Source organism: Pan paniscus, chromosome 18, assembly GCF_029289425.2.
Source record: "Pan paniscus chromosome 18, NHGRI_mPanPan1-v2.0_pri, whole genome shotgun sequence".
Lineage (NCBI taxonomy): Eukaryota > Metazoa > Chordata > Mammalia > Primates > Hominidae > Pan > Pan paniscus.
Window position 1 is genome coordinate 15,244,441 of NC_073267.2, and position 18,842 is coordinate 15,263,282.

The 18,842-nt window shown below is 45.9% G+C and overlaps 1 protein-coding gene across 9 annotated transcripts; it reads left to right on the top strand.

The window, feature by feature from the left end:
- The first annotated feature begins 86 nt into the window (after nucleotides 1-86).
- Nucleotides 87-18,609, top strand: LOC117976199 (nuclear pore complex-interacting protein family member B8-like). 9 transcript variants are annotated; one of them, XM_063598386.1, is made up of 9 exons: nucleotides 87-505; nucleotides 729-815; nucleotides 3,575-3,660; nucleotides 7,396-7,578; nucleotides 11,174-11,273; nucleotides 11,437-11,581; nucleotides 15,652-15,712; nucleotides 15,822-15,857; nucleotides 17,215-18,609. In XM_063598386.1, the coding sequence occupies exons 2-9, from the start codon at nucleotides 791-793 to the stop codon at nucleotides 18,463-18,465; spliced, it is 1,887 nt and encodes a 628-aa protein (XP_063454456.1). In that variant the 5' UTR covers nucleotides 87-505; nucleotides 729-790; the 3' UTR covers nucleotides 18,466-18,609. The 9 variants fall into 9 exon arrangements, with proteins under 9 accessions (XP_063454456.1, XP_063454459.1, XP_063454457.1 ...); XM_063598389.1 differs by lacking the exon at nucleotides 3,575-3,660 and having other exon boundaries at nucleotides 17,215-17,659; nucleotides 17,696-18,609; XM_063598387.1 differs by having other exon boundaries at nucleotides 87-495.
- The last annotated feature ends 233 nt before the right edge of the window (nucleotides 18,610-18,842 follow it).

Here is an 18,842-nt window from a genome sequence, read left to right on the forward strand (position 1 = left end):
CCCCTCCTGTGTACCAAATCATTCACCCCTCACAACAACCGAATGAGCTAAGGATTCTCGTTATATATAGTTTATGGAGAAGGAAGTGCAGACATAAAGAGGTGAATTATCTTACCCAGATCACACAGCTGATAAGTGGTGGAGGCAGAATAGAATCTAAACAGTGTGGCTCCGGAGCCCACATGCATTGATTCGACAAGTGTTTATTGAGCACCTGCCACGGACAAGGCCTTGTGTGATTAAATAGGGTTATAATTAGTAATATAAAAATGAGAAATCACTAATGCTTTTTAGACTTAACATTTTCTTTTTTTGTAGGTTTCAGGCACAGAACTGTATATCCAATAATAGTGAAATGGATCCCACTAATTATGACCGAAATGATGATACATTTAAATGACTTGGATGTTTTATAGGTATGATCTCGTGAAACCTTGAGAGAAACTGAATGACGAATGAAACTATTGTTCCTGTTTCACACAGAAGAAAACTGAGGTTAAAAGGGGTAAAGTAATTTTGCATGGCATGAAGTAGAAATTCAAAGTACAGGAATTTGAACTTGGTTCTGTCCTTTTCTGAAGCCCTTGACCACTATAGACTCAAACATCACCTTGTTTTTCCACTCATTCAACACTTTTTTTTTTAATTGTCTAATAGGTTGGCACTCATCATGAGCCCCTGTTCTCATTCTGCAAATGGTGAAGCTCTCTATTGTCCTGACCCCACAGTTCCTGTCCCATGACCAGGGCCAGCTCACCAAGGAGCTGCAGCAGCACGTAAAGTCAGTGACATGCCCATGCGAGTACCTGAGGAAGGTGAGTGAGTGCAGACAGATGGGGCCTGGTGCCCTTGAGCAGTTCCCGGGTCTCAGCTGCCACACATCTCATAGCGGGTGATGCTGGGGGAAGCTTACACAGTCTCAGTACTGGCTTCTTCCTCTTTTTCTTTCCATACAAGTGGCTTAGGGATGGGGTAGAGTAGTTGACTTATTTGGATGAAAACCACTATCTTCTGTCAGAAACTCAAAAGGAATCATTGCTGGCATGCTAACCTAAAGAAAAACAACCAGACAAGTGCCCAACGACACTTAAAAAGGTTATTTATTATCTTGCCAAGTTTAGGCTGGGCATGGTGACTCATGCCTGTAATCCCAGCATTTTGGGAGGCTGAGGCTGGTGGATCACCAGAGGCCAGGACTTCGAGACCAGCCTGACTAATATGGCAAAACCTCGTCCCTACTAAAAATACAAAAATTAGCCGGGCATGGTGGTGTGAGCCTGTAGTCCCAGCTACTCAGGAGGCTGAGACAGGAGAATTGCTGAGATCCAGGAGGTGGAGGTTTTAGTGGGCCGAGATCACGCCATTGCACTCCAGACTGTGCGACAGAGCGAGACTCTGTCAAAAAAAAAAAAAATTATCCTGCAAAATTTGAAAAGGAAATTCAAATCAACAGCTTCTAAACTACTTTTTAACATGACTCATAATAAGAAATACATTCTATAGTACATATATATGTTCTATAATTTTGAATAAAAGAATTAACCACATCATATTTATTTTACAACATGTAATACATATTTTTTATTCTCCTTCATTTGTTTTGAATGCTCTGTGCAGTCTACAAAAAGTCCAATAGTAATAATTAAATTATTCATTAAGTTGAACATTATCTTGTCTTTTAAAATGATAATCTCAAAAATGATCTTTTATTTTTGAGATTTATATAGATACACACACACACAGACACACACACACACACACACACACATATATATATATATTTTTTTTTTTTTTTTTTTTTTGAGACAGAGTTTCACTCTGTCCCCCAGGCTGGAGTGCAATGGCACAATCTTGGCTCACTGTAACCTCCGTCTCCCGGGTTCAAGCAATCCCTCTGCCTCAGCCTCTGAGTAGCTGGGACTACAGGTGTGCGCCACCATGCCCAGCTAATTTTTGTATTCTTAGTAGAGATGGGGTTTCACCATATTGGCCAGGCTCGTGTCAACTCCTAACCTCGTGATCCGCCTGCCTCAGCCTCCCAAAGTGCTGGGATTACAGGCGTGAGCCACCATGCCCAGCCAAATCTAGGGCTGGAACATGGCTGCAGCATATAAAAAGAATTGAATTCCATACTTTTGTTAACCCTGTTTTTTGTTTGTTTGTAGTAGTTGCTGTTTTTGAGACAGAGTCTCGCTCTGTCGCCTAGGCTGGAGTGCAGTGGTGCAATCTCGGCTCACTGCAGACTCTGCCTCCCGGGTTCAAACTATTCTCCTGCCTCAGCCTCCCAAGTAGGTGGGACTACAGGCGCCCACCACCACACCCGGCTAATATTTGTATTTTATTAGAGACAGGGTTTCACCATATTGGCCAGGCTGGTCTGGAACTCCTGACCTTGTGATCCGCCCACCTCGGCCTCCCAAAGTGGTGGGATTACAGGTGTGAGCCACCACACCCAGCCCCTGTTTTGCTTTTGTTTTGCTTGCTTCTTAGGGTTGTTTTTCTATTTATGGTAAAGGCATTGGCTTTCCATTTGTAGCATCAATAGAATATTTCCTGTTTACAATAACCGTATGTCATAGTAAATGGTAAAGGGATTTAAAGCAGTGGTTTTCAGCTGCCAGAGGCCTGAGAGAGTTTGGGCACACTCTGTGTGATTGGGCAGAAGGCCTGTGGGAAGTTTAGCTGAGGACAGGGCCAGGAAAGGTGATGGACAGCGGGGGTCTGTCCTGGTCACCAGGCCCCTGGGTCCTGCCCACCTGCTTGGAGCTCCCCACCCATCACACATGATGCTGCCAAGCCCTCTGGGTATTGTGGGCAAATACCTTAGGAGAGAAGCTGATGAGCTTTGTTTCTTGAAATGCACAGATTCCTTGGACATCCCTGAGAGATCAATCATGAAAGTCAACTTGGTTTTCTCCCCCTCATTTGGGTTCAGAATTTAAAGTCCACACACACGGGCAGTAAGATGATATAGATAAGGACATCATCACTCGGTTTCGGATGTTAAAATGTCTAGGTGGGTTAGGGGTGATTTGAGATCACACAACCTTGTGCCACAAAGAGGAATTCCCAGGCCAGAGGGAGACATTTTATTGCCATGTTATGATCTTATCATTGAGTTGAAAGGCAATCTTGTTTCATTTTGGATTCTTTCTTATGTTTATGTCTTCTAAGGGCACTTTGAATTTCCAAGCAAATAATAATTTTGAATTAGCTTTTAATCATTGACTTCTAGCACAGTTATATGATCAGAAACATGCTGTGTGATTTGATTGCTCTCAAATATATTGAGATTTGCTGGAACAAAATAAGTCAGGTTAATTTTTGTAAATGTACCATGCATGCTTAAAATGAATGTATGTACATTTGTTCCTGAGATACAGGTTGATGGACGGATGGCTACATGGATGTGATGGAGATGGTTTACTATCGGGACCTTCCGTATCCTGCTGATGCTTTGTTGCTTAGGATATGAATGGCTGAGCGGAGGCTATAAAACCTGGCACTCTGCTTGGGTATGAGGTTCTTCCTGCCATCCTGCCATCATTTGTTTTTTATGTTTTGTCGCCAAAAGTGACCTTGAGGAACCCTGGGAGCTCAGGAAGGAAGGAGCGCCCAGAAGCAGGGACAGGGAGCTGGTTGGGGAGGACCAGAAATCAGGTTTGTGAAGGTTCCAGAGAGGACCTGTCCTTGCGAGGAGTGTGGGAGACTGAGATGGGGGAGGGGTCATTGGAATGATGCGGGCGCTACTTGGCATTGTCCATTGTGAGGCACCACCGGGGTCATCAGGGATTGGTGGAGAGGGAGTATAAAGCCCCAGGGTTGCTAAGGGAGGGCCCAGACCGAAGAAGGTTTGGTGGATAGCAGAACCTTTTTGTCTCCCTCTAATTGCTCCTAAGCCTCACGCTCCCTTGCCCCGCGTGTCCTGTTGCTTCCCTGATCTTCTCCGTGACCTGTAGCTAAGCCTTCCACCAGCGCTTGAGTACTTAATTTGAACCGGATCCTTTCCCAGACCCTTTCTTCTTCTCCTCCTCCTCCAGGTGCCCAACAGCCCCCTTCTCCTCCTTTCCCTTCCCTTACTTCCCCCCTTCCCCTCCCCTTCCCCTCCCCCTCCCCTCCCCCTCCCCAACTCAGATCCCGGCCCGGTCCCCGTCCCCTTCCCTCCCCCCTGCCCTAAGCCACCTCCACCTCTGTCCTGGCCGCCTCAGGGCGCCCTGAAAGGACCAGGGCATGCGGGTGCGGTGGATGCTCTTTTGGCTCCTCTTTTGGCTCCTGCTGGAATTTATCAGCCATCAGTGCATCTCTGTGAGTAGACGCTGGACCCGTGGGGTTTCTTCCTTTTTACTGGGCTGTGTCACGCGGCATGAAATGACACAGCTCAGGCCTGTAATCCCAGCACTTTAGGGGGCCGAGGTGGGCAGATCACTTGAGTCCAGGAGTTGAAGACTAGCCAGGGCATCATAGCGAAACCCCATCTCTACAAAAAATTCCAAAAGAGATTAGTTGGGTCTGGTGGTGTGTACCTGTTATCCCAGTTACTGGAGAGGCTGAGGTGAGAGGATCGCTTGGGCCCAGGAGCTGGACGTTGCAGTGAGCCGAGATGGCCCCGCTGCACTCTTGTCTCTAACAAACAAAATGGACCAAAACAAAGTGAAATGTCATTTGATTTGTGTCATCTGGTTTGATGACTTTTTTTTTTTTTTTAAGACAGAGTCTCACTCTGTCGCCCAGGCTGGAGTGCAGTGGCAAGATCTCGGCTCACTGTAACCTCCGCTTCTGGGGTTCAAGCAATTGTCCTGCCTCAGCCTCCTGAGTAGCTCAGATTACAACGCCTGGCTAATTTTTGTATTTTTAGTAGACCACCACACCTGGCTAATTTTTGTATTTTTAGTAGAGACGGGGTTTCACCATGTTCGCCAGGATAGTCTCCATCTCTTGACCTCGTGATCCGCCTGCCTCAGCCTCCCAGTGCTGGGATTACAGGCGTGGGCCACCGCGCCTGGCCAAACTATATAACCTTAAGTGTAAGTTTACTAACTTTGGAAAGTACATACACCAGCATAAACCAACCCCCTTTCAAGATCTACATTATTTTATTTATTTATTTATTTTTTTGAGACAGTTTCTCCCTTGTTGCCCAGGCTGGAGTGCAATGGGGCAATATCAGCTCACCACAACCTCTGCTTCCCAGGTTCGAGTGATTCTCCTGCCTCAGCCTCTCGAGTGGCTGGGATTACAGACATGTGCCACCACTCCCAGCTAATTTTGTATTTTTAGTAGAGATAGGGTTTCTCCATGTTGGTCAGGCTGGTTTTGAACTCCCGACCTCAGGTGATCCGCCTGCCTCGGCCTCCCAAAGCGTTGGGATTACAGGCGTGAACCACCGTGCCCAGCCAAGATCTACACTATTATGTCACCCCAGAAAGTGAACTCTCACTCTTCCCAGCCGGTCTCTTTCTTATCATAGGTTAGCTTGCTTATTCTGGAATTTCGCGTATACAGATGCATGCCATGCCATAGGTACTCTTTTGTGTCTGCTTTGTTCTGCTCAACACCATGTTTCTGAAATCATTACCGTTGTTGTATGGTTCTCTAACTTCATCATTTCCATTTCAGACTCAGCATATGCTGAGTTCAACCTGTTGAAGGGCTATCTCTGTTTAATTCACCATCTTGAAAGAAACATTTAAAATTGAGATGTTTTCAAGAATATATAGTTAAATCCTGAGGAATCCATGTAGAAATGTTATCACAAGCTGTCTGAACTTTGTTAATTTTTAAGCACTAAAATTTGATACTTATTTGTGAATGAAGTAATCTCTTCATTGTATTTTTTTTTTTTTTTTTTTTTACTTATGCTGAGCTTTACATGACAAAGATTCATATAATCCAAGAGAGAAGTATTATTTAGAGGGATTCTTTTACCATGTGATATATAATAAATGCATCCAATGTTATACATCAATTTAAAAAACAAGTAAATAACTTTAAAGAAAAGATAACTACTGGCCAGGTGCAGTGGCTCACACCTGTATTCCCAGCACTTTGGGAGGCTGAGGCAGGTGGATCATGAGGTCAGGAGTTGGAGACCAGCCTGGCCAAGATGGTGAAACCCTGTTTCTACTAAAAATACAAAAATTAGCCGAGTGCGGTGGCAGGCGCCTGTAATCCCAATTACTCAGTAGCTGAGGCAGGAGAATCGCTTGAACCCGGGAGGCGGAGGTTGCAGTGAGCTGAGATCATGCCACTGCAATCTAGCCTGGGTGACAGAGCAAGACTTTGTCTCCAAACAAAAAGAAAAGATAATTACTTTATACTTAGCTTGTCTTAGCCATGAGTGACGGGCTGCATGTGGCCCAGGACGGTTTTGAATGCAGTTCAACACAAATTTGTAAACTTTCTTAAAACATTAGGAGATTTTGGCCAGGTACAGTGGCTCATGCCTGTAATCCCAGCACTTTGGGAGGCTGAGGCGGGCAGATTACCTGAGGTCAGGAGTTCGAGACCACCCTGGCCAACATGGCAAAACCCCATCTCCACAAAGAATACAAAAATTTGCTGAGTGCATTGTCAGGCACCTGTACTCCCAGCTACTCAGGAGGCTGAGGCAGGAGAATCACTTGAACCTGAGAGGCAGAGGTTGCAGTGAGCCGAGAGCACGCCACTGCAGTCCAGCCTGGGTGACAGAGTGAGACCCCATCTCAAAAACAAAACACCAAACAAAAGCAAAAACAAAAAAAAATGGCTGGGCACGGTGGCTCACACCTGTAATCCCAGCACTTTGGGAGGCCGAGGCAGGCAGATCGCCTATCAGGAGTTCAAGGCCAGACTGGCCAACATGGTGAAACCTCATCTCTACTAAAAATACAAAAATTAGTCGGGCATGGTGGCAGAGACCTGTAATCTCAGCTACTCGGGAGGCTGAGGGAGGAGAATGGCTTGAGCCCAGGAGCTGGAGGTTGCAGTGAGCCGAGATTGCACCACTGCACTCCAGCCTGGGCGACTGAGTGGAGCGGAACTCTGTCTCCAAAAAAAAAAAAAGAGTTTTTTTTTTTAGATCATCAGCTATTGTTAGTGGTAGTGTATGTTATGTGTGGCTCAAGACAACTTTGCTTCTTTTAATATAGGCAGGGAAGTCAAAAGATTGGATATCCCTGCTTTATACCAAGAAAGACAGCACCCCACATTTGCAATGCCTAAAAACACTACCAGCCATCTGAAAAACATGAGACTTCTAACCTCTGTTCTTTTTTGTAGCAGTGGAATCCCACGGTGATACATGAGGGATGTGGTTACCTTTTGGAGGAGGTTGACGGTTTCTAAGGATGATTCTTTCTGAGTGAAATATTGTCGGTGTCATTGACCTTTTCATTATTTCAACTATTATTATTCCAGGTTATCAATACTCTGGCTGTCTATCGTCATCGTGAGACTGACTTTTGTGGAGGAGTTCGAGACCACCCTGGCCAACATGGCAAAACCCCATCTCCACAAAAATTGGATAATTTGATAATTATCATTATTGAGTTTCTGAGACCTTACACATTTACCATTCTCTTCTGCACAAATTACCTTTGTGTGAGTATACTAACTTTCTGTAGAGGTATACTTGTAATCACAAATAAGAATAAATTATATAAAACAATTCACATTTCTGGACTTCATTATGAATATGTGGTTTTACCCAAAAAATCAGGGAAATGATTTATTAGCATAAGAATTATGAAAATGTCTGCCATTTACATTATGAAAATTAAATAGGTTGGTGTTTGTTTAATAGAATGTCAACAGAGCTTTTGGTCAAAAATAAGTTTTTTTAACCTTTGTGCTATTTATCACAAATGGAGTATGAGGTTTCATCACTTAAATAGGAAATTCTTTCTAAACTCTTCTGCTTTATAGTTCTATCGTATGGGTGGAAGGAAAGCTTGCAATCTCCTCTCTGAAGATTCACTGCAGAAATGAGCTGACAACAGACAGCTTAACAGGAAAAGAAAAACATAGAACAGGCATAAACATGGGAACCAGCTGAAAAATGAGACTGCTAGAAGGGCCGGATGGTTGATGCTTAAAGAGCACCCTCTTCTGAGGGGAGAGGGAGATAGATGGAGATGTAGGCCATTTAGAGGGGCAGCAAATGATTTTTAGGGGAAATGAAAGAGCCCAAGGAACAAACAATTGGCCTGAGACAAAGTTCCTCTGAGGTCATAGGGACGAGGTGACAAACTGCCGGAAGGTGAAGGGCAGAACTGCACTGCGTCTCATGATGCAGAGAAAGCCCCAGAGAATCTCTTAGAACTGCCCTCCAAGAGAATCAATGAAAAGTGTGTCTGGGCAGGGTAATTTTGAATGACATCATTCAAAGTGCATGTTCCCACTTGCAACTGGAGAGAGATCAGTATGTCAAAAGTCTGTACTTGGTAAGAATTTGGCTGCTAAGTTGTGCCATAATTTGTCTTTTGAGCCTTTTTTCCTTTGGGGAAGTTGAGCTCTACATTTTGTCTTGCCATTCATGACAGTAAAAATGTGGTTGTCTGGGGGCTGAACCTCCTTCTGAACAATGATCCAAGATAAAAGTACTAATACCACAATGCTTTTTTATATTCAAGGGAAGAGGAAGTATGTTTCAGTTTTACCACCTAGATAATTACACGTCATTTGGCACTGCCTTTCAAGATATGTAGAAAACAGAAAATATATGAGTTATGAAGATATCTAGGCACATTTAACATTCTCTATGCCACTTAGTCCTGAACAGAGAATTTTCGGTATAAATTGGAGGAAGCTTTTTTTTTTTTTTTTTTTCTTTTCTTTTCTTTTCTCACCCCCGAGACGAGTCTCCCTCTGTTGCCCAGGCTGGAGTATAATGGTGTGATCTCGGCTCACTGCAACCTCCACCTCCTGGCTTCAAGCGATTCCCCTGCCTCAGCCTCTCAAGTAGCTGGGATTACAGGTGCCCACCACCATGCCCAGCTAATTTTTGTATTTTTAGTAGAGTCGGGGTTTTACCATGTTGGCCAGGCTAGTCTCAAAACCCGACCTCAAATGATCCACCCGCCTCAGCCTCCCAAAGTGCTGGGATTACAAGCGTGAGCCACCACGTGAGCCAGGGGAAGTTTTTAAATTTACCACTTTTTAACAGTTCCATTTAGGAAAGTTCAGTTGAGCTGTTGGACTTGGACAACTTCGCACCTCTCATCTTTGTCCTTGTCATCTAGTCATCTATACCATTACCTCCTAAGCAGGGACATCATGGGTGCCATGAAGCATTCATGCGTGATGGCATTTCTTTGCTTGTCATTTCTTCATGTGTTTGACATTTCTCCTAGCTCCAAACTGGGCCAGCTACCTTTCCTATGAAATCTAGCAGTAGCTGTGGGATTGACGTGGTTGCTCTTTTCATCTTTTTAGATTACCCATTGCTTCTCTCGAAATCCTAGTACATGATTTTTTTTTTTATCCTATGTGCAGAAATCAGGAAAAAACAAATTCTACCAAGAATTTGAAAGATATTATTTCAGGCCAGGTGTGGTGGCTCATGCCTGTAATCCCAGCACTTCGGGAGGCTGAGGCAGGTGGATCACTTGAGGTCAGGAGTTCAAGACCAGATGGGCCAACATGGTGAAACCCCATCTCTACTGAAAAGACAAAAATTAGCCAGGCATGGTAGCAGGCACCTGTAATCCCAGCTACTTGGGAGGCCGAGGCACAAGAATCGCTTGAATCTGGGAGGTGGAGGTTGCCGTGAGCCAAGGTAGCGCCACTGCACTTCAGCATGGTTGAGAGTGACACTCCATCTCAAGAAAAAAGTCATTTCAATGACTACCTCAGGAGATTCATAGGTATCTGACCCACATCTGAGATGGGATTTGCATTGCATTTTCGCTATGATGAGAACAAATATTTAATATCTTAGAAGATTAAAAGCATACTGTGATAATATGGAAATCTTGGTGGGAATTCAGTCATTAGTGAGAATGTTTTGCGTTAAGTTCAAACCAGCCTCAATGAAGCTGATGTGAGGGAAGGGAAAGTGAACTCTGAGTAGAGCAGGGACAGAAGGAAGATGCTCCAGTGCAGATCAGGAAGGAGCAGGGGGTGAAATGTTACAAATTCTAGAACTCAGAGAGCTGAAGGTAATTACTTCCTTTTCAAGTTGTGAAACATGTTAACCTGTGGTAAAATACTTAGAAGATGATAATTACCATCTAACCGTGTTGAAGTGTACAGTTCCGTTGTGTGAAGTATATTCATGTCATTTTTTTTTTTTTGAGATGGAGTCTCACTCTGTCACCAGGCTGGAGTGCAGTGGTGGGATCTTGGCTCACTGCAACATCTGCCTCCTGAGTTCAAGCAGTTCTCTTGCCTCAGCCTCCCGAGTAGCTGGGACTACAGGCGTGCATCACCATGCTCAGCTAATTTTTGTATTTTTAGTAGAGACGGGGTTTCACCATGTTGCCCAGGATGGTCTCCATCTCTTGACCTTGTGATTCACCCGCCTCAGCCTCCCAAAGTGCTGGGATTACAGGTGTGAGCTACCGCACCTGGCCTATTTTTTTTTTTGAGACAGCGTTTCAATTTTGTTGCCCAGGTTGGAGTGCAATGGCACAATCTCAGCTCACCACAACCTTTTCCTGCTGGGTTCAAGTGATTCTCCTGCCTCAGCCTCCCGACTAGCTGGGATTACAGGCATGCACCACCATGCCTGGCTAATTTTGTATTTTTAGCAGAGACAGCGTTTCTCCATGTTGGTGAGGCTGGTCTCAAACTCCCGACCTCAGGTGATCCGCCTGCCTCGGCCTCCCAAAGTGCTGGGATTACAGGAGTGAGCCACCGTGCCAGCCTCATGTCATTCTTTGTGTGTGTGTGTGACAGAGTCTCATTCTGTCGCTCAGGCTGGAGTGCAGTGGTGTGATCTCGGCTCACTGCAACCTCCGCCTCCCAGCTTCAAACGGTTCTCTGCCTCAGCCTCCCGAGTAGCTCGGATTACAGGCACCCGCTGCCATGCCCGGCTAATTTTTGTATTTTTAGTAGAGACGGGGTTTCACCATCTTGGCCAGGCTGGTCTTGAACTCCTGACCCCGTGATCCACCTGCCTCGGCCTCCCAAAGTACTGGGATTATATGCATGAGCCACCGTGCCCAGCCGTCATTCTTATATTATTATTTCCTAGTTGTCTTTCCTGAAGACTATCTTCCAGTCTGAAAATGGACATGATGGATCCACAGATGTACAACAGAGAGCCTGGAGGTCCAACCGACGTAGACAGGAAGGTATGGCTCTGTTGGAGTCCCCATAGTGTGGAAATGAGTTTGCCCTGGAAAGGGAAAGAACAGCTTCTTGCCCTCAGGTTTCTCACCTTCTCCTGTCCTCACTCTCAGCAAGGGCTGAGGTCCATTTGTATGCACACAAAGAAAGGAGTTTCTTCCTTTCCAGGAAAAAAAATTGGCCGGAAAGACGTCATTACTCTACGGAGATATGTGATAAGAAAAGTTAGAGCTAAAATCCATAAGACGAAGGTGACAACGAAAATCAACCATCATGACAAAATCAATGGAAAGAGGAAGACCGCCAAAAAAGAGTAAGATGTGCCTTGACACAAATACTGTTGTTTGAACCATGTGCCAATCAAAGTAGACAACTGTAAAGTCCTTGAGAATATTTTCTACAATATTTGTGGCAAATTCAGTGGGTTCAAAATTGAGTTTGTCCTTTCTGCTTCATTAGTTTAAGCTGTATAATTCCTTTCCCTTCCTACATTCTTGTTTGTCATCTTTTCGGGGGAAGAGGAGTTGCTAGTACTGGCATTGGTTTTCCTTTCTCTTTTTTTTTTTTTTTTTTTTTCGTGAGATGGAGCTTTGCTGTTGTTGCCCAGGCTGTAGTGCAATGGCACAATCTCAGCTCACTGCCTTTTGGGTTCAAGCGATTCTCCTGCCTCAGCCTCCCAAGTAGCTGGGATTACAGGTGCCCACCACCACGCCCAGCTAATTTTTGTATTTTTCCTAGAGATGGGGTTTCACCATGTTGTCCAGGCTGGTCTCGAACTTCTGACCTCAGGTAATCCACCCGCCTCAGCCTCCCAAAGTGCTGGGATTAGAGGCGTGAGCCACCACAGCCAGCCTTTTTTTTTTTTTTTTAATTTTGAGATAGAGTCTCGCTCTGTCGCCCAGGCTGGAGTGCTATGGTGCAATCTTGGCTCACTGCAACCTCTGCCTCCCAGTTTGAAGCAATTCTGCCTCAGCTTCCCGAGTAGCTTGGATTACAGGTGTGTGCCACCACATTTGGCAAAATTTTTTTTTTTTTTTTTTTGAGACAGAGTCTCACTCTGTCACCCAGGCTAGAGTGCAGTGGCATGATCTTGGCTCGCTGCAACCTCCACCTCCCAGGTTCAAGCGATTCTTATCCCTCAGCCTCTTGAGTAGCTGGGACTACAGGCATATGCCACCATGCCCGGATAATTTTTGTATTTTTAGTAGAGGCGGGGTTTCACCATATTGTCCAAGCTGGTCTAGAACTCCTGACATCATGATCCGCACACCTCGGCCTCCCAATGTGCTGGGATTACAGGCATGAGCCACCGTGCCCAGCCCAATTTTTGTAATTTTAGTAGAGACAGGGGTTCACCATGTTGGCCAGGCTAGTCTTGAACTCCTGACCTCAGGTGATCTGCCTACCTCAGCCTCCCAGTGTGAGCCACCACACCCAGCCTGGATTGTTGAATTCAATGCTTGGGTCACCTCCAGATTCGTTTTCACAGTCTTTCATGTTTTGGTCATATTACATTGTATTTTGCTGCCATATGACTGATCTTTTTTTGTTAAATGTGAGATACTTGTTAAAAAATATTTAGCAATGAATTGAGGCCTAGTAGCATGTTATCTTGCTGCAGAAGAGATGGGAGTCGACTTATGGGGGATGGTCAGGGGTCTTCCATACAGGCTGCAATTGAGGTCGTCGGTGCAGGCTCAGTCCCTACAAAGGCCAGGGTATTTCCTGTCCACCTCTATTCTGATGCATGACTCTTCTGGGTCTCAACCAGAGCCAGTGGACTTCAGTATGGGTCGCTTTCATTGGCAGACCCTCAATCCACTTGTTTTCCATCTAATCCCACGCATGTGTGCAAAAGCTGCTGTGCTTCTTTGCATCTCAGTAGTTCCTTCTGGAATTCAGCAATGAAACTCAGGGAAATGGGTTCCAAATGCGAGGCTGACTTTCGTCCTGGGTTTCCTTCTTCTCCATCTTCACCTCATGTCTGTTTACTGCCATGTTAGCAATTTGATGTATTCAATCATGGGTTTTATATTCTGTTTGGTGTCCCCCATTGTTCTCATCGGAGATCAGAAGCTTCAGATGCACTTATGTCAACTCAAGAGTAGAATGCTTCCTTAGCTTCCCTCCAGAGTCAGGTTTTGTGTTTCTAGTTCCCAAGTGCACAGCAGGAGTAGTGATGTCCTCACTGGCTTCTCATTTGCATTAAACTGTGAGCTTCTGTAGCGTGGGGACAGGACCCTGCTCCCATTGCATTCTCAGCACCTCACCACACACTCCTTGTTGGAGGCCACTCCAGACAGCATGTGCTGAAGGATGCCCTGTGGTCAGAAACAAGTTCATTAACTTTCTCTTTGAAGTGTTTTCATCCCTGTTTCCTAGCGTTCTGGGAATTTTACACATCCTTCCTATAAAACCAAGTATCAGGTGAGATCCTTAGGATCAGGACCATGAATCAAGTGGTGTGAGGGCAACACAGCAAACTTACCCTTTTTAGGCTGTTTCCTTTTTCTGCCCTCAATCTCTGTGAACTGAACCTTGTTAAAGTCAGTCAACACCAGGGTGGATGGTTTGCAGTTGTCACCTATTTTCAGGACATAACACCCTGACTTAGGAGCCATTCCGATCATTTGTAATTCAATAGATGCGCCCAGCATTCAGATTGCCTTTTCTGTCAACCAGGATCTTTAAAGTCGATGACAAGAGTTCCAGTCCTGAATCATGGCAAAGTGCAGTAGTGAACTGCGGGGTTAATGACACCATATTCTGGAAGGATCTCTCTATGGCTGATGGTCTCAGTTCCGGCATCAGCCTCTGACTGAGAATCAGGTCTCACACAGGAGGAGTCAGATGAGGAGCAATCCTCTGCTTCCGATGGAGTTAGTTGTGATGAATTGGTGAGGTCTGGTTTTTCACACTGAACTAAAATGAGCTTTCGCTGTGTCAAGCACAAGACTGACCCCAGAAACACACATAGTGCACCTCATAGAAGCTTTTAATAGTCTTTATATTTACTAAAGAATAGGACTAACTATGGAACTATGAAGATGAGCTGGAAATGACAGGTGACTTGCCAGCAGGCCAGAGTGTGACTTTTTTTTGTCCCTCAATGGGAGGTGTCAATTCTCCCTTCGGTTGTGAGAATCAGTTGGTTCATTTGTGGAAAGGTTGCAGGGGGGATCTTTGAATCACAGCCTTCAGATGCCAGAAGGGCAGAGGGAATCCCACACGGGCTGGTGGATCATGTGTGTGCATTTCTCTCCCTTCTAATCTGAGGAAACTAAGCATGAAAGAATGTGAGCATGCAGAAAAGGAGAGGCAGGTATCAGAGGCAGAGGAAAATGGGAAATTGGATATGAAAGAAATACACACCTACAAGTGAGTTCAGAAACTGGACCCCACCCTCCTGGGAAACGCCCATTGGAGTGTTGTTTTTAACCTTTGTACAATGTTTAGACCCAGTAAATGCATAAATAGGAACAAATGGTCAGAAGACATATCATGAGAGAGAGAGAGTTCACAAAACAGAAAACAAAGTACCTTAATATTTACCAGTGACCAAAAGATGTGAAGTAGCAAAACGTCTCCTGACCCCATTGCCAGCTAGACTGTGTGGAAACTCGGTTCATACCAGCCATTCTAGGGGTGGGGTGAGTTGTTGTCATCCTTAGGAAAGTGTGTTGTTGTAGGATCAACCACATCCTTCAAAAGGACTATGCCTGTTTATAAGCCCAGCTGTTTCTGCCCTGTGAAACACGGTAAGGATATTAATACAAAGAGAATACAGCTTTATGATAAAAGATGCTCAATGAAGGATGAATTAGGGATATACTGAGAATGGGTAAGGAAACTATCATCTCAGAAGTCAGCAGGCAGTAAGCAAGAGGAGGAATCAATATAGCAACAGTTTGGATCAGACTGTACAGTTTTTTTGTTTTTTTGTTTTTCTGAGATGGAGTCTCGCTGTGTCACCCAGGCTGGAGTGCAATAACGTGATCTTGGCTCACTGCAACCTCTGCCTCCCAGGTTCAAGTGATTCCCCTGCCTCAGCCTCCCGAGTAGCTGGGATTACAGGTGCCTGCCACCACGCCTGGCTAATTTTTTGTATTTTTAGTAGAGAAGGGGTTTCACCATATTAGCCACAATGGTCTCAATCTCCTGACCTCGTGATCCATCCGCCTCGCCCTCCCAGAGTGCTGGGATTACAGGCGTCAGCCACCGTGACCGGCTCAGACTGTACTCTTATAGCCATCTGAAATACGTTTTCTAGGTATAGATAGATTGTGTAAGGGTACAGTTGTGAGGATAACAGAAATATGGCAGATTATTTAAAATCATCCTGAAAGTGGTGCTTTATCTGATGAAAGTGATTGTAATCCATAGGAAAATGTTTCAACGTGCGCAAGAGTTACGGCGGCGGGCAGAGGACTACCACAAATGCAAAGTAAGGAGCTTCCTCCCCGCAGTTGCAGGATAGTTCAGTGCTGATGCAGATGATGCCACGGCCCTTAGACTCTCTCAACATTCAATTTCTCATGTGTTGGCTTTTTCAGATCCCCCCTTCTGCAAGAAAGCCTCTTTGCAACTGGGTAAGTTTGCTTGTTTTCCTTGCTTTTGGACATAGTCTGCCAGGTCAGGACCTGGATACATTTTTCTCCCTACAGCTCTGTGCTCAAGCCCTGCAGAGGGAGATGGCAGAGAGAAAGGCTGCCTACAAGCATCACAGTCCCATCCCTGTTGGTAACCGTGTTGTGCAAAAACACTTTCATCCCCACCCAGTGGGGCCCCTGATCTAATATTCTAAGTGTCAGAGGTCCCGTATTTGTAATAGCAAATGGGCCCTGACTGTAAATTAGTGAAGAGTGAATGTAACTTATTACCCACAGGGACAATTCCAAATGAAGGCCTTAAATGATGCTCAGCTAAGCTGGTTCTTGTGTGGCCTCTGTACCTTCAAAAGCTGCTGAGTCCTATTACACGTGATGGGACTTGTACACTTGAAGTGAAACACAGTTTTAAAACTTGCTTTGTTTAGAATTCCCACCTCATTTTTCCATGGACAAAAGTATTCTTCATGTTTTAGTGCACTTACAATTTGGTATTACCTGGGAGTGAAAAGAAATATTATAGCCATGCCTAACTGACTTCTTGAGATAAGATTGTTCTGTCAGAAAACCCTCTCCCAGTTCCCCTGCAGCTCTTCAGGAATCCACATCTCTCCAGAGCTCTTTGTTCTCATGGGTGGCACCTCCAGAGTGAAGAAGATCCTTTGTCAAGAAGGGAAACAGAGGGGAAATGAGAGGGTCCTGCAGGCAGAGCTGGAATCAACTTCCACTCTGCCTCTTGCAAGCTGTGTGACCCTGGGCACAATTTCTCCTTCCTCTGGAAACCTCTGTTTTCTTAGATTTGGAGCAGGGTGGTCACACTGACCTTGCAGAGTTCTGAGAATCAGAGACAGAACATAAAAGGCCTGGAAAACATTCTCCAAAAAGAAGCTGCAACATGTGTGGACAATGGGCTTTTCATGCCTCTCTTACTGTCTCTTACTGTCTGTTGACCTGGTGCAAGAAACATGCTCTGGTGATGGCTGTGAGGGAGGAATGAGGATAGACATAGACACTCCTGTGTCTCAAACATGCTTCTTTATTACTCTGTTATGACTCTGTCTTCCCTGGGGCAGGACCCCAGCCTGCCTACATTTGCAGACAGACACAGTGGCATGTGGAGACAACAGTGTGTCCCAATGACTTTTCTTTACCCCCCAGCTGTCGGCAATACTCAGTGGAAGGGTGATATTATGACACTGATACTGCTATTTTGAAACCTGGAGGATGGAAAGGTGCAAAAATCTATCACCAGCAACAGAAGGTGCAGACTGTGTTGGTGGCGGTAATTTCATCCATCAAATGGATATGTGTGAAAGCATTCCCTCCTTTGTCCCTACAGGTCAGAATGGCGGCAGCGGAGCATCGTCACTCTTCAGGATTGCCCCACTGGCCCTACCTCACAGCTGAAACTTTAAAAATCAGGATGGGCCGCCAGCCACCTCCTCCAACTCAACAACGTTCTATAACGGATAACTCCCTGAGCCTCAAGACACCTCCCGAATGTCTCCTTCGTCCCCTTCCACCCTCAGTGGATGATAATATCAAGATGCCTCCCGAGTGTCTCCTCACTCCTCTTCCACCCTCAGCTCCACCCTCAGCTCCACCCTCAGCGGATGATAATATCAACAGGCCTGCCAAGTGTCTGCTCTATCCCCCTCCACCCTCAGCGGATGATAATCTCAAGACACCTCCCGACTGCCTGATTACTCCCCTTCCACCCTCACCTCCACCCTCAGCTCCACCCTCACCTCCACCCTCAGCTCCACCCTCACCTCCACCCTCAGCTCCACCCTCACCTCCACCCTCACCTCCACCCTCACCTCCACCCTCACCTCCACCCTCACCTCCACCCTCAGTGGATTATAATCTCAACAGGCCTGCCAAGTGTCTGCTCTATCCCCCTCCACCCTCAGCGGATGATAATCTCAAAACACCTCCCGAATGCCTGATTACTCCCCTTCCACCCTCACCTCCACCCTCACCTCCACCCTCACCTCCACCCTCACCTCCACCCTCACCTCCACCCTCAGCTCCACCCTCACCTCCACCCTCAGCTCCACCCTCACCTCCACCCTCAGCTCCACCCTCACCTCCACCCTCAGCTCCACCCTCACCTCCATCCTCACCTCCACCCTCAGCTCCACCCTCACCTCCACCCTCACCTCCACCCTCAGCTCCACCCTCAGCGGATGATAATCGCAAGACACCTCCCTTAGCTACTCAGGAGGCTGAGGCAGAAAAACCACCCAAACCCAGGAGGCCGAGGGCCGATGACGTGGACCCATCATCGCCCGAACCCAAGAGGCGGAGGGCCGATCACGTGGACCCATCATCATCCACACCCAAGAGGCGGAGGGCCGATGACGTGGACCCATCATCACGCAAACCCAAGAGGCGGAGGGCCGATGACGTGGACCCATCATCATCCACACCCAAGAGGCGGAGGGCCGATGACGTGGACCCATCATCACGCAAACCCAAGAGGCGGAGGGCCGATGACGTGGACCCATCATCATCCACACCCAAGAGGCGGAGGGCCGATGACGTGGAACCGTCATCACGCAAACCCAAGAGGCGGAGGTTGAGTTAGCTGAGAACAGGCCATTGCACTCAAGCCTGAGCAATAAAAATAAAATTGAGTAGAACAAAATAAAAAAATCAAAAAACAAAACAAAGCCCACACTCCAAAAACAAACTAACAAAGAATAAATAAATAATATAAAAATAAAATAAATACTGCAGTCCTTATGTTATTGCTTTGTTTCGATATCTGGTATGATTGCCTGAGGGACCTGAGGTTTTTAATCATGGGGGTTTTTTTAATCTTTAGAAGTGGTTGGTTATGTAAAATATTATTATTTTTTTTTTTTGAGACTGGATTTTGCTGTGTCACCCAGGCTGGAGTGCAGTGGCTTGATCACAGCTCACTGCAGCCTCAACCTCCTGGGCTTCAAGCAATCCTCCTGC